Source organism: Phalacrocorax aristotelis, chromosome 16, assembly GCF_949628215.1.
Source record: "Phalacrocorax aristotelis chromosome 16, bGulAri2.1, whole genome shotgun sequence".
Lineage (NCBI taxonomy): Eukaryota > Metazoa > Chordata > Aves > Suliformes > Phalacrocoracidae > Phalacrocorax > Phalacrocorax aristotelis.
In genome coordinates, this window is record NC_134291.1 from 10,490,778 (window position 1) to 10,505,857 (window position 15,080).

The window sequence follows — 15,080 nt, forward strand, 5'->3', positions numbered from 1 at the left end:
TATCTTCCTGCATATATGTAACCCAATAAAACAGATTCATGCTAATTATGTCAATGAAAAGCCCCTATAAATCTCTTGGGGTGGGTAGGAGGAGAGGGAAGGGACAAAACCACAAAGAGCTAATTAAACCTTTATGGTTTCACTAACAAACTCAAATTTATCAAATAACAGAAAACATTTTTACATTATTTTGATTCAGAAATTGCAAATTCCACAAATGTTTCAGTGTACTAGTTTTAAAATACAGTTGTCAGTTGAGGCCTGGCATATTATTTTTTCCTTTTATTTTTTTTAAAAACCCACTTAATTCACAGAATATCAATCAGACTCAATTCAGAAATCAAACACAAAATGTCATGACTTACTGCTGGGATTGATTTAAAAAATCATTTTATTAACTTACACTTCTGCTGTATTTCCTCTGTTTATTATCTAATACATGAAGCACTACATCTGTCTTGAAGAAGTAATCTTAGAAATACAATAAATTTGAGAAAGTTATTTGTAAGTAGATTTATATAAAGATGGTTGTAAAAATGTTAATGGCAATGATTGTACTTCATTGAATAGGATACAGCTAAAAGATCTACGCGTGAAACAGTTCAGCCCTGTTTACTCCTTCCCACGGCCCAAATTCACATTTACTTTGGGTACAGACTCACGTGTACGACTGTTTAAAGTGACCCAATCTGTGACTATCTCTGTTATACGTGGATAGCAAAATTAAGATTAAAATTTCACAATTTTTATACGTAAACTGAAAGTCCATTTTTACTGAAATGTTTAGAACAAATCTATTCTTCTAAAACAGAACACTTTTTAAAAAATATCAAATTAAAACTTAAAAAAGGCCAACGTCCCCATCCTTCTTCCTCCCCATTCATATATTCTTTTCTAATCATCCTATTTTAAACCCTGAGCACATTAAATGAGATACAGGAGTAAATGTGAAGAGAAATAAGCAGGACAGAATGATTAGATCCTGAACCAAGAGTTTGGAGGTCTCATATTATGAATTTTATGCAGCCCTCTCCTAAAGGAGCTGTTTGCTGGTTGCTCTCAGATATTTGGTTCTCTATTGTTCTAACATCGATTTTTCTCTCCTTCCTGGGAAGGCCCTTTAGTCACATGCCTCAGGTTTCCCACCCTAACATTCGTCTGCTTCACGGCAGTGCTGTGAGGATCAGTGAGCGAGAGCATTTTTGCTCAGAGTGTCCTCACTTCTAGAGATCATCTTGAATTTTGCAGGTACTTTCTTCTACTTACTAGCATGCTCGTAGCCTGCCTTCATGCGCTTGAATAGCCTGTATCTACATTCCCACGCTTTTAGTTGCTTCTCTTTTTCTGGGTTGTCTGTACCAAGGCCTTCATTCGTCACTTGTGCAGACAATTCAGTAACTCGCTGCTGTGCTTCCTGGACCAGTGTATTGAGATGCGCTGACCTGCTTTCCATGTTAACAACTACCAAGAAAAGGGAGAGGTAAGTAATTGCTTGGTGGACTTACGTGACAAAATTCTGGCCTTACGCATTCTGGTATAACACCTGTAAGATCAAATCCTCAGACACTTGGCCTTGCAGTAGTTATCTTGTCATCAAATGGATTAGAGCATGCCAATTTATACCACTTAAGGATCTGGCCACTTAAACGGAACTAACAACATGAATAAATGGAGCAAATATTCTCTTCCGATGTTTCTTATATGCTTAAAAATGTCTTAATTAGACTGAAATTGCATGTATGTTTTAAGTAGGTAGAACATTAAAAATGAACTAAAATAAGAAAGCATTTGGTTTCTATCCAACCCCTACTTTGCCATAATATCATAAACTTTCATAGAAAAAACCAAGGTTGTACTGGTTATAAACACATGCAATATATAAATCTCTACAAGCAAAGAGAGAGCTAATTGGCAAACTTAAGAATTAAAGTTTTGTGCCTAAGGTCCATGGCTGGTATAGAATGAGTCTCTTTCCAGGTTTTCTTTATGCCACAATTTTGCCCCTGTAATATCCACTTAGTCCTCTGACGGACTGGACAGAGAGCGAGCAGCTCGACACATGAAGGTTTTGTTTTTCTCCAGTGCTCAGAATAATTTTAATTTGACGTTTAGTGGTTCAGATTGCCTGTAGGAACTACTGCGTGCTAATAAAGGTGAAAACGAAGATTGCATAGGTTACAAACTAAAATAGGTTTGATTTTAGCCCAAGTCCATAAGACCACCCTAAACCAGCCTCTTGATTTTACAGTGATATGCAGTGAATCAAGCCCTATGTTCAGAAATGTTCTTAGCCTGAAATTGTGCAAACTATTTGCAGTTTAGAAAATAGGACTTGTAAAGGTGTTTAATCTGAAAAAAAATGCAACCACTGATCTGATGTTCAATATGCAGGAAATAGTGTACAAGAGAAGGAATTCTGAAATCAGAAAATAACTTTTCTCTGGTGTCTGGTATTTTTGCAGAATAGTCTTAATTTTAAAAGCCCTTGTTTACCAAAAACACTGCCCTGGCACAAGCAGCTGCTCTTAGCAATGATGGGGAGTTGCTGTGCAGGACAGCCAGGCCTTGGTAGGCATCTCTGAAAACATCAAACTGTACCATATAAAGGACCAAGACTCTGACAGATTTTTGACATCAAAACACCACGAGCGAAGATGTCTGTACATAGGAATGTGTTATTCCTAAACTGGAATCATAGGATTATGGGACAAATCAAATTGGAAAGGACCTTCTCTAGTCCAACCTTCTTGTTCAAAACAAGGTCAGCTATAAGGTCAGACCAAGTTACTGAGGGCATTACACAGCCTGGTCTTGAAATCTTCCCAGGATGGAGGCTTTACAACAACTCTAGGCAACCAGTTCCGCTGCTTTACTGTCCTTATGGTGAAAAAGGAGTTCGCTTTATCCAGTCTGAACCTCTTGTTTTAACTTTTGCCCTCTGTCTCTCATAACAATATCACAATCAAAGTTTAGCAGAGTCTAAGAATAACCCTACCTACTAATGTGAAAAGTGCCCTGGGATCTTCAAAGCCACAGGAGAGCAAAGAATTACTCAACGCCTCTGACATCCAAAAGGTTGTTTTTGAAGAATGTTTGTCTCTAAAACTTTGCTTTCAAAAGCTGGCTTGAAGCCATCCTTGAAGTTTGATCATTCTTCATATGGACATCAGAGACATATGGCCAGGCTTGCTGGAATCTGCTGGTATCTTCAGAACTGCCTGTTTGCTGGGAGGCCAAAGGTGATACAGTTTGCTGGATCCATGCCTACAACAAGCACGCAACACATCTGATAGCACAACAGGACCGAGGAAGGAGATTTTATGTACCAGAACTTCAGGTGATTGAGAACTGGCACTGGTTCAAGTTCTCACTAAGGATCTGGCTCTATCTGTTTAATCAAGATTCTGACCCACAATTATCAGGCCTTGGAAATGTGCCCAATCAGCCACTGAAAAATTTAGTCTTATTTTTATTTGGGTTCACAAGAACAAGACAAGCCAAACCATGACAATATGATGAATAAGAGTAACTGAAAAGATAACACAGTGGACTTTGCCTTCTCCCCAACTAAATTAATATTTTAAATGCTGTCCTTTCTGATCTTACTTACTTTGTGGTTAAGAGATGTTGGGTTCCTGTTAAGATTTATACAGTCTGAGCTCCATGTGGAAATGAAGATCATAGTTTCACTTTCTATTGCTTTATCTGCTATTGTTCCTATTCCAGGCAGAAATCCAGGTGATACACATGGAAGCTATCTGTCCTCCAGATCCTCTTTTGTACAGCATTAGGTTAGGGGCTATAAGGAGATTTCAGCTTGATCACTACAGCTAATGTAGTGGAAAAGCGAGAGTTTTCTCTGTGTAGGAAGCTTTCTGTGTGCATTTGGAAAGGGGAATTCCTCAACCTTGCAGCCACACAGATCTGTGCATCTGCCCTATACATTTCCAAACAGATTAAGAGATGCTTGTGTCCTGTCCCAAAATTGGGATGAGTCAGAATTTTACCTTGAAATCCCCTCCCCTCCCGCTCAGCCTGGGGAAGTCTTGCTCAACTACCCACCATAGAGAAATGAAAATGCTTCCACAGGGTGCTGGATCTTGTTCTTGCAGCCCTGAGATCATAAAACCAAAATGGATTTAATCCTAACAGGGTCAGTTAAGTACAGAAAGCAAAGCAGAAAGACTAGAGAAAATAGGAAGTGACTGCTATCAGTGCCACAAGAATGAAGCCACATACAAAGATGCTGTGAGCCTTTGTTTTGAGTGCTGAAAATAACTTTTTGTATTTTGCTCTCAAGTAGCAAGTGTAAAGCCATAAGGCAAAAAAACACCCCCAAATAAACAGTCGTTCGCTTTTTATTGAGAATGCTTCATCCATTATTTCAATCAGAAAACCTAAAAATCAAGATAAGTGAAGTGGAAATTTGGTGGGTATATTTTGAAATGGAAATGAGGTGGTTATATATTCATATTCTCTGTGTTCATAGGCATGTTTGCATTAATTACAGGAAATGAATACTAATTTATGATTGCCCCTGCTCGCCATCAGACTGCATTTATTTACAGATGAGGTCAATGAAAAATTAGTTTAGTCTTTTTTACTGCTGTTTAGAACACTCAAGACTGTGTTTTCCTCTAGATTTGTCATGGTTAATGAATGTTGCTTCAGCAGTCAATCATGTACTCTAAATGCTGTCACACTTTTTTTTAAAGCCTCAGTCATGAACCATGACAGAAAAATAAACAAATAAATATAAAACTAAAAAACTCTTTTCACTGAGCAGCTACACTATGCAAAAATCTCCAGGGAAGGTTAAAGGAGGCCAGAATAAATGATAATATAAGTGCTGTGGACATAGAAAAGCAATAAAGGTGTACCAACACTGAGGGTCTGGCAAAAAAACTCAACACACACACGCACATGCACATACACTCTCCAGTGAAAAAACTGGCAATGTTAGTAGCCTCAAGGTGCAATTTCCTGGAGCACTGAGATTGACATGCCAGCACTAAATGTTGTTAATTTAACTAACTTCAAATTAATGGCAGAGTCTGCAGTGGCCGAACCCCTCAAACACAGTCTCATTATAGCCTTGCTGGGAATGTCCTAAATATAGGCATTGACAGTTTAAAACAAATTCGCATACATTGGTGTATTTTTAGACACAAGTAAGGCGTCAGAGTTTGTGTCATGGTATATGGTTGATTAATTGGGTTGGTAAGTCACCCTCCAACTCACAAATTGTGCATAAAAATGCCCATGAAGGAATACAAAGGAGTTTTAAAACTACAATATGTAGTTATAAGCGGTATTGGTATTCCAGTAAAGTGAGACGGTCTGTTTTGTGTTTAGATTTTCTCTGGTTCTGAAGAATTTTGAAATTCTCATTTAGGTGGGATTTTAGGCCATATGAAGACTAAGAGTGAGGAGTCTGTGGGTAATGGAAATGATAGATTTCAACACAACCTGTCTCCTGAAGGCAGCATAGCCAAAAATCAAAGGATAATCAAAATAAACCCAAGTCTAGACAACCCATCGTCCTTTCATTTTTGATGACAACCTCCATATTTCAGACCATGATATTTGAATCACTCACTCAATTCCTGTTTCCATATTTTTAAAGAATTTTTTTCTCAGTATTGATATAAACTCAGCTGCTGCCCCAGTGTTAATCACATTAGAAGCTCAGCCTGATTCATCAGTTGGTGTACCTGACATAGAGGACAAAAAAGATGCACACATTCAGCAAGCAGACATTGCTGAAAGTGTCCTCCAGCACCGGGGTACTATTGCTGGTATGACCTGGTCGTCTTTATGATAAAACCAGTCAATTTTTCTGTGTAATGTAATTAATTTCCCAAAAGAGCAACAAACCTAATATCCTACAGGCAATTAGACCTTAGTCGATTCAATCTGTGTTCTTTACTTACAGTGTGGACTTTCCTTTGCCCCAACGTGTAGCAGGGTCCGGGCAATAGGGACGTTGTTTGTCAAAATGGCAATATCCAAAGGAGTTAGTCCCTCACTGTTTGGTGTGTTCAGGTCCAGTTCCTCCAGTGTGTATTGATAAAGAAGAATCTGAACAGCATCCAGATCTTGTTGTTCTACAGCCTCAAACATAGCTTCATTGCACTGGAAGTTCTGTGTATCAATAAAAACAGAAATTCAGTAAAACTTTTCAAATGTCAGTGTTTTAAAAAATAAATTGAGAAAATTGGTGTTTTGTGAAATTGCTATGAAATATTGATCCTCCAGTCCCAGCTTAGGTTTGGCTAGAAGCATGGAAATTGTTTGCAGCAAAACTGAGCTTGTTGTGCCTCTGGACTTGTGTGCCTGAACTTGCTTCAGGTCTGTGGGAAGATTCAAGTGAGATTCAAACCCCATACAAAACAAACCTGTACTTACTTAGAAACCTGTCCTGTAATCAAACTATATGAGCAGTATTTTATGTTTTCAGTGGGAAACTGAATGAGAGACTATGATTTTAGCAGAGTTTTGGACTACTGAGCTTTTTGAACTCAAAGTTTAAAGGAAAAATCTACAAACCCAGGTGATCAAAATGCAAATCAAACAAGCTGTTCTGGAGAAAAACCCTCACAGCTCCAGTGTGGGCTAGCAATAGGTACTGTTCATTCAAACATTTCAGTCATTTCTAAGTGCTCATATTTTTGAATTTATCTTGTTACTAGAAGCAGCTTTGAAATGTATAGTCCTCAAATAAAGAGTAGAAATGAGACTGAAAAGCATTGGCTTTCCAGTGTGCGTGTCCAGAAAGTGATGTGTCTGCACAGCAGAGAACACAAGCAGCCAAACTCAAGAACATACATGGCACCGACTCTCAAGCAGGGACAACCATTGAACCTTTTCCTTACCAATGTCAAGGAGATAAAAGAACATATAATACGAAGAAACCTATCATTTCTTAATTGAGCTGGGAAGAAGCAGGTGCAGGAGAGTAGCATGGCCTGCAGGTTTCTGTTATGAGAACATCCTTCTGGAGCCTACAGTAATGACATGTTATTTGCCAAGTTTCCTCAAGTTCTCTCCCAGTGTCCCATTGCCATAATTACCCAATAGTTTTTTTTCCTCTCAGGAATGAATTAGTAGAAGCAAGAAGCCCAGCTAAGCAAGGAGGGCTCAGCATGTGGTCTCATAAAGGAGCTGAGGTCTATGTAGATATATTGTGCCAATGGGCATCCTCAGGAAATGCATCCATAGAAAGCAAGCAATCCAGACACATGATGTAAACTAGCTTCCTGTGTCCTGAAACCCACATGGAGGAAACACAGAGAAAATTCTCATATAATAATGTATTCTTTATGATATGAAATAAATCGAATAAAAAATTTCTTCTACTGTGATTAGAAATTAACATTTCAGGCACATTGAAACATTAGCTTTTTGAAATTGGTGTAGTTTTATTTGGCATACCCCTGTCCAAGTTTTGCTCTCAGTGAAACAACACTTTCTGAAAGAGCACTGGATCTTGTGTCTTCTCCTAAAACGCATACACTAATGGTTTGCAAGCAGTTCTGAAAATTAGAGTCTACAGCTACGCCTTGGAGTTTGATTAGTTCGTCAATATTTTGGTTTTGTTTTTTACAGGTGTACTGTTTTGCATGTGAAGTATTGGTACCACACTAAGAGATTGCAAAGATGATGTTATCTTAAAGTTTTAATATGGACCCCACTTATGCTGAATATTAGGGATCAGCAGAACAAGATGACAGATGTACATAAGATGATCTTTACCCAAAATTGTCAACACAGAGAAATGAGATACTGATGTTAGATGACTATCTAAGGATGAGATGAACTATGCAGCAATAAAGCAAATCCAGAAGAGTAGTGCTGACTTGGGAGTCTGCCTTTTAGACACCGAAGTACAAAAGATACCTCATGCTGGAGATATACTTTTTCTGTAGATTTCCATGCACAATAAAAGATACTATTTAAACAAGTGCTTCATCAAAATGGGTCTCTGTCAAATTCTTGTTTTCAGAGTCTTCTTTAGATTGTAAGATTCAGATCTAATTTCATTATAAAATACTTTGATCATACTTCAGTGTTAGGTGTAAGAGAAAAATCTCAGAAAAAGGAACAGTTGAATTGTAAGCAGCTAGATTTATCATTCTTTATCCACCCCTCTGTTCGAGGCAAAAAATCGTCTTTAAGGACATTAAAGAGGACACATCTCCAGAAAATTTTAGAAAAAAGGCCAGCACATATTTCTATTTTAAGGTAAAACTTAAAAATGACAGAAATTTTTACTGCAATGCAGCAATACTTCTTTTCATTCCAGTAGCTACACACATCTGCTGTCTTGCTTATATAACACCTTATCATCCTGAAATCAGAGATCTTACCCTTATTCTGGTATTTTTCCCCTACCCTGAAGGGATGAAGTGTTCTGGCTGGAAATCAGAATAATTTTAATTACTCTTAATTATAATTACAAAATATTTTAGTTAATGGTATGAATCTGATATGTTCTATGTGTCATCAAGTCCCACTGAAGCCAACGATATGCGTTTAGCAGATATATATAGCACTGTACTATATACTCAAAGTTAACATAAATAGATAATTGATGTTCTACCTAAAGAGGATTAAAAAAATGCTGTGCTCCTTCACTCTTTGAAACTTCATTATTATGAATGCAGAACTGTGAACTGATAGACTTTTTTTTTCACATAAATTATTAGAAATGCAAAATATATTCACCAATTCTCCAAAAATATGTATCAACACTCTAAAAAGCATTAATTTCATCACAGTTTACACCCATTTCAAATTCTTTTTCTACTGATTTTGGAACTTCCTCTATCCTGTTGCTTATGTACATAAAGCGTAGTTATGCTTCAGAAGCATCTGCGTTTTGATCCAATCAGAAACCAAACAAAATTGTATTACTCTCTTAACTGATCACAGCTAGGAAAATCCGTTTCTTTACCAGCAAATTCATAAAGAGCTTACTACAAAGGGAATTGGTTGAAGTAAATGGAATGACTGCATCAGTTTCCATTTCTTTTAGTTAAGTTCATTTTAGGAAACACCAGCGAACAGTCTGAGAGCAGAAGAAAAAGGTACAACTAATGGTTTTACTCAATGAGAGGCTTGTGAGGCCCACTTAGGACAGGAAACCAGGTGTTTCTTGGTTCATATTTCCACCTCTGTGGCACTGGGTACCTGCTCAGCTTTCCTCTTTTATAAGATCAGAATAGTCATTCTCTTTTAATTGACTTTATGTATCTGCATAAAAGTTAAATGAGCTAGCATTTGTAGAGCGCTACCCTAAGTGTTCAATACTGTTGTTTGGCTTTAATTCCAATTTTGTGTGCAACTCAATAAATCATGTTCTATATCTCAGGAGTTTCTTGTGTTACAGAAAACCAAAAAATCTCTGTTACATAACAAAAAAAGAGATGGCTATCTTCATTATTACAGCTGAAATTAACCCAATGATATGGCTGACAGAAGCATTTGGCCCTTTTCAGATATATATACGCACACTTTAAAAACAGATTTTACCTACCTGAATGATTATTGTAGAATTATTTTTAAAACTTTGGTTTGAATTGTTATTTTTGGATTTAGTTATTGAGATTTAGACCTGCCTAGATGCCTTTGAAAACGCATCTTTAGATTTTTGCTTGCCAAATTAAATACCTGAAGTTGCAGAACAGAATCTAAGCACATGCTTAAGTTAATTCCTCATAAACGTTCTTGCCAGATAATCAGTTGGCAAGAGTGCTTCACCAAACAGGAAAAAATAAAAGCAAATTTCTATTTCTTCATTTTATTAGAAATCTGATTGAAAAAGCCGCATTGATTTAAACAAGAAACAGAGCATGACTTTTATAAGCTACTTCATCCAATCCAAACATTTATGAGACCAAACTGCAAATATCAGGTTTTCCAAACGAACAATTCAGACACAAGCAATAGGCTGAAATATGTTGGCAAGTCTCATAACTTCAAAGAGCGTGAAAACATGGGAACTATGATACGGCCTTTCTAACTGGGCATGTATGCATCCCTCATCCACATACAAGTGGGCATCTAACAATGCTATATCTATTTCTGACAGAAAATATCTACCACATTTTCAGCCCTGCCAGTGAATCGCCCCATTGGGAAGTCTGCATCGAGTCCAGTTCTCCAAGTCCAGAAAAACATTCTACACACCTGATCAACTTTTCCCAAACTATTTTCTTTCACACAGAAAACAAATATATTTGAAGATTATACAGTTTTCTGCAAAAAGCTGATCATTCTCTATGTAAAAGGCTCTCTAGTATTGCAGCGTGATTCAGACATCTGCAGCCCAACGGTAAGCAGTTCACATAAGGGTAAGATGTAGTAGCTTTAGACCCGTGTCCTCAATTTTAGCCCAGCTGGTATTGTCACAAATACTAACATAAGCCTTCTGATTTCTACCTTCATTTACATTTACTAGATAACTTTCTTCTGCTCTGAAAAGACAGAACCATTGAATTCAAAGAGAAACTGAATCACATTTACAAGTGATCAGGCAAAGTTTAGGGGTAGTTTTAACATTGCTTTTTCCTTGACTCAGTCCCGCAGCCTCTAATCATTAGCTAGACAGCTGTGCTATGTGATTAATTTATTTAGGTGTTACTCTGATGCACAAATGTATATACTGAAAAGGACTACAGTATTGCTTTGCAGTAAGTAATAACCATGTTCCAGTAAGTGATTCAGTGCTGGAGTGTTTAGAAATGCAATCTTATGTAGCTTAATTAAAATGAAGTGCCCCTTTCAAGATATTTGCTCTAGGTTTGACTGAAAAAGTCCACTATGTGCTACTGGAGTTGGAAAAAATGTTAAAGTAGTTTCTGCAAAGACTTGTTTTGATAAACATGAGTTCAAGAATAAAGCTATTTTGGGACATTGCTATGTCTGCAGCAAGACAACAATTTACTGAATGGAAAGTGTTGCACAGCAAGAGAGAATGGAAAGAAAACTCTTCACTAGCCAAAGCTGAAAGAAAACAAATTCTAACAAACGTTGTTCACTTGTCTGGAGACATGATTTTAGTCATTGACTGTAGCACAGAAACTCAATGATTAGCAAATACACCAGCTAGCAACTTGTCCTGGAATATTTCCACCCCTTCACTGATGGGTTCCTTGATTTATTTCTAAAGAAAACTGTGAAAACAACAGGCAGAATGGATAGAATGGGATCCAAAGCCTTATGAGTTCAGTGGGAGTCTATTCACTGACTGCTGGGGATACCAGCTCAGACCCCACACTGGAAATACCTAGAGGAACCTATACTCATTGTAGGTCAGTGGTGACAAAAGCTGTGTCACTCCCATGACAGTGGAGTGACTTGGGGGAAACCAAGTTAGCACAAGTAAGTCTATATCCCATTAAATCACCAACCACATCACAACGTAAAATCAAGTCTCCTAATTACTGATTGAATAGGCATTCCCACTGCCTAACAGATCTGGACTGAAAAGGGAGAGAAGTGAGGTTGTAATCTCTGTGGATAGCAGAGGGCTTGAGCCTCAGAAGCAGTACGCTGCTCCTCAGTCTTTGGGCTATGCTCATTTGCCATTTCTCTTCTCATTAGTTAAATAAAACCAAAGACACCATATTTGAAGGAATATGTAATTTCAAGTGTATATTTAGAGAAACACTGGTCAGAAGATATGCTAACAGACTGGCATTCATTCAGTCTACGTGTCAGTCTGCTCTGGCATGGTCCCCAGCACTAGTTTATCCTCCTCTTTCACTCAGTCACACACTAGCTTGCAAATGAAAAGAAAAAGGCAAGAAAAGATAGTGGCTAAAAAATTAAAGAATCTTTTCCCACAGTTCCTACTTAGAGGCCCAAATTCAAGTGATCCCTGGAAACTGAAAGCATCTGGAGACCTGCTGCCTCCAAAGCACAGCTGCTGGCTACCATGCAAAGGCTGTTCTCCAGCTATCAGGCCCTGTTTAAGTTTCAGGCTTCTCCTTCTGTAAAACAAAACTTGTTGGCTCTGGCAGAGCTCAGAGGAAAGAGCCACGCTCCGCTGCTTCCTTCAGGTCATAGTATTTCTTCACAGGAGAGAGACAATGGTCTTCTGACTTTCTAGTGCACTAGAGCTGCATTTCAGCTTAGCCCTTCCATGGGGCATTCATGGGTCCTCTGACTTCAAGAAAGAAGTGGTCCTAGGGGATAGGATCATTGAATTAACTTTAAAATTATTTTCAATTCGTGCATTGATTCATATAATTTGTCTCATACGTACCAAAGATTTGTGAGTGTTAAAGGAGTCTAGAGCATGCCTTTTCTCCTGACAAAACATAATATGTTTATTATCTGGCCCAACCATATTCAGAGTTTAGTCCTGCACTGTGCTAAGCATCCACTTTAGTGCAGCAGATTAATGGTTCCGAGAGGTGCCTGCTGGCGCATTCACAGACGCTGTCATAAGTCATTGCTCTTCAGAAGCGGCAAGGAACTCTTTTCCTCAAAATAATTCAGAGGAGAAGTTGAAGGATGCGTCTGTTCTTCCTACTTAAGGAAAAGTGGAATTTATTTTGTTTTGGCAGTATCAACAGCAGGTTCATCTTCCTCCAGCAAATATAAAAGATTCTGTTGTGCACTGACCTTAACACTGTGCTATTATTTCAGGGACACAGTCCATTCTTCAAAATGTATGTGCTGGAGGTTGTGTAACTTCACCAGGACTGGCATAAATAGGAGCATTTGTGAGTGTTAAGTCGAGCAAGTGCTTATATGCTTTCTTGTGCTGGCACCAAAGCGCTCAGCTGTGTTCTGCGACTAGGGTAGGGTGTGATTGCCTTTTTCCATGGCCTTATCTAGTGACCAACACCACAGCCTGAACAACCTTGCATTTATCTGTCACAGTATGCAAGTTCCACTTGCTCTGTTGTTCAGAAAAGAATGAGAACTTCTGTTAAAGTAATTTTCAGTTTTCTCAAAATGCTTTTTCTTCATTTCTTGTAAGAGAAACTCTTCTGTGTATAGATTTAATCCATATTTTGTTACATTAATGGCAAGTTAAGACCTTACTCCTAAAATAAAGCATCATCACTTGAGTAAGGTAGCTTTTCTTTAGCCTTCAAGAAGGTCAGACTTTATTTTGACACAGGATCATAAATGCTAAGTCTGGGAAGAATGTACAGCATTGGTCAGGGAACAGACAAAGTGAGATGATGAGAGTTGTACAGAATAAAACCAAACCAATTAAGGACATTAATAGGACAGTAAATTAGCAATTTGATAAGTATCAAGTAATTACCATTGAGGTCTTACGGAGACTGAGCCGGTCAGATCGAGCTCTGAAATATGCCTCATCAAAGGATGTATGACTCCCCTTTAGCTTCTCTGACAGGTTCCGATATAACCGCTTTGCAGCATTTGGAGAGGATGGCACACTGTTCTTCTTAGTCTGGAGGAGACTTAAGTTATGCATTTGCTGTGTCATTTTCAGCTAGCAGTTTCTAGAAGAAAAACAACAGTTGTTTAACATGGTTTTGCTACACTAACATCATTGATCAGAAATGTATCATTGAAACACACATTGCAAGGCTTCTGTGGCAAAAACCACTTTCACACACACTTTTTGAACACTCAGAAGCATATCTTTGGGCTTTTTCAATAGCAAATTGTTCTTTATGGAGTTAGTGCTATGGTTATTTATGGGAAGGGAGAATGAAGGATGGAAAAATAAAACAGACCACTTCAGAACTATTTGCTAATTTGTATAAGGAGGAGGGGTTTCTTTTAATGAGGGCAGTGGCCTTTTGACAGAGTGAGTTCTGGTATACAGGTGTCAAAACATGACACCCACATGTAAATGTTACTATACAATTTAGGTAATGTACATAACCTGCATTTTGTCAGAACAATGGTTTCTTAAAACAAAACTGAAGCAACTGAGAGGGTTAAAAAAATGTACTTACAGAACACAATGCAGGGCTGGATTTAACTGGCCAAGTGACTTAAGTTTGACACAAGCACAACTGTGGCAAGACAGGCGCTTTATTGCCCACATTACTGTCTGCTAGCAAACCGTGTGCTCCAAAAGCATGTGATGTTTTCAGTTGGGTGGGTGGATTCTCTTTCTCTGGAGACTCAAAGCAGTATTTCTCACTCAGAAAGTATGGCTGGATTCAAAATACTTTTTCATTTATGGACTCATCACAAGCTACTACAGAAATAATGCATGAGGTTACATTTAATTTGCATGCTATCATCCAAATGGAAGTCCATTGCTACAGAGAATGTTTTTGTTAGACTTTTGAGAAGCATTTGGCAGGGAGGGAACCTGCTTTGTCACCAAGACTCTTAAAGCGTTATGTCTTAGCAAATAATAGCTGAAACACAGAAAACCTATTTGGGTTCTGTTGTAGCCGTAGTGAGGCATATGTGCATTTCTAGTTTAAACTACCTGTGGCCAACTAGCGTCCAGGTTACTGCACACAAAGACCTTACACCCTCTTTTATAGTTAAAATAACATGATTCTAACTGTTGCTGTTTACAGTTTCATACCAAGTAGTTTCTTCCCTCAATTAGTGGACAGGCACTGATATTGTGTAACTTTGTTCTGCTGTGTTTGCCCTGTCCATTTAGACTGCAAACTCTTCCAAGAGGGACTGCCTCCTTTCTCCAACTGCCCAGCCTAATAGGATTCCCATATTATCTCATAATTAAACAATTATTTCTATGCTCTATGATTACAGTAATTTTTCCATAATAGGAAAAATTGAATTAATATTTAACTCTCTGGAAATACTTTATGTGGGAACAGTTTTGCCTTTCTTAAGGGAAACTAAGAATCAGACTTGACCCAACTGCAAGCACAGAAAAGTATCCCCAGGGATCTCTGTAAGTGAAGAAGTAACGAAAATGCACAATTTCTCCACATTTCCTTTTTCCCTGCCAAGAGTGTGTACACATTTAGAAGACAGAGTATCCCTCTAGAAGACCTCACAGTTGTAACAGTAAATCTGGCTACCCTTTCAGACTATCTTTTCCTGGAAATAAGCTTTAGATTCTTTGTACCATGATACAAATCCTGTAACTTTCT

At 38.0% G+C, this 15,080-nt stretch overlaps 1 protein-coding gene across 1 annotated transcript in view; it reads right to left on the bottom strand.

Annotated features, from left to right (window-relative positions):
- The window catches only part of ANKFN1 (ankyrin repeat and fibronectin type III domain containing 1), a 70,090-nt gene extending 56,601 nt beyond the window's left edge, over positions 1 to 13,489 (bottom strand). Inside the window, exons 1-3 of the mRNA XM_075111325.1 lie at positions 13,289 to 13,489; positions 5,934 to 6,144; positions 1,267 to 1,461 (exon numbers count right to left, since the gene is read on the bottom strand). Of these exons, the coding sequence (XP_074967426.1) occupies positions 1,267 to 1,461; positions 5,934 to 6,144; positions 13,289 to 13,474 (592 nt within the window). The 5' untranslated portion in view covers positions 13,475 to 13,489. The remainder of the gene's footprint in view (positions 1 to 1,266; positions 1,462 to 5,933; positions 6,145 to 13,288) is intronic.
- Positions 13,490 to 15,080: the final 1,591 nt, after the last annotated feature.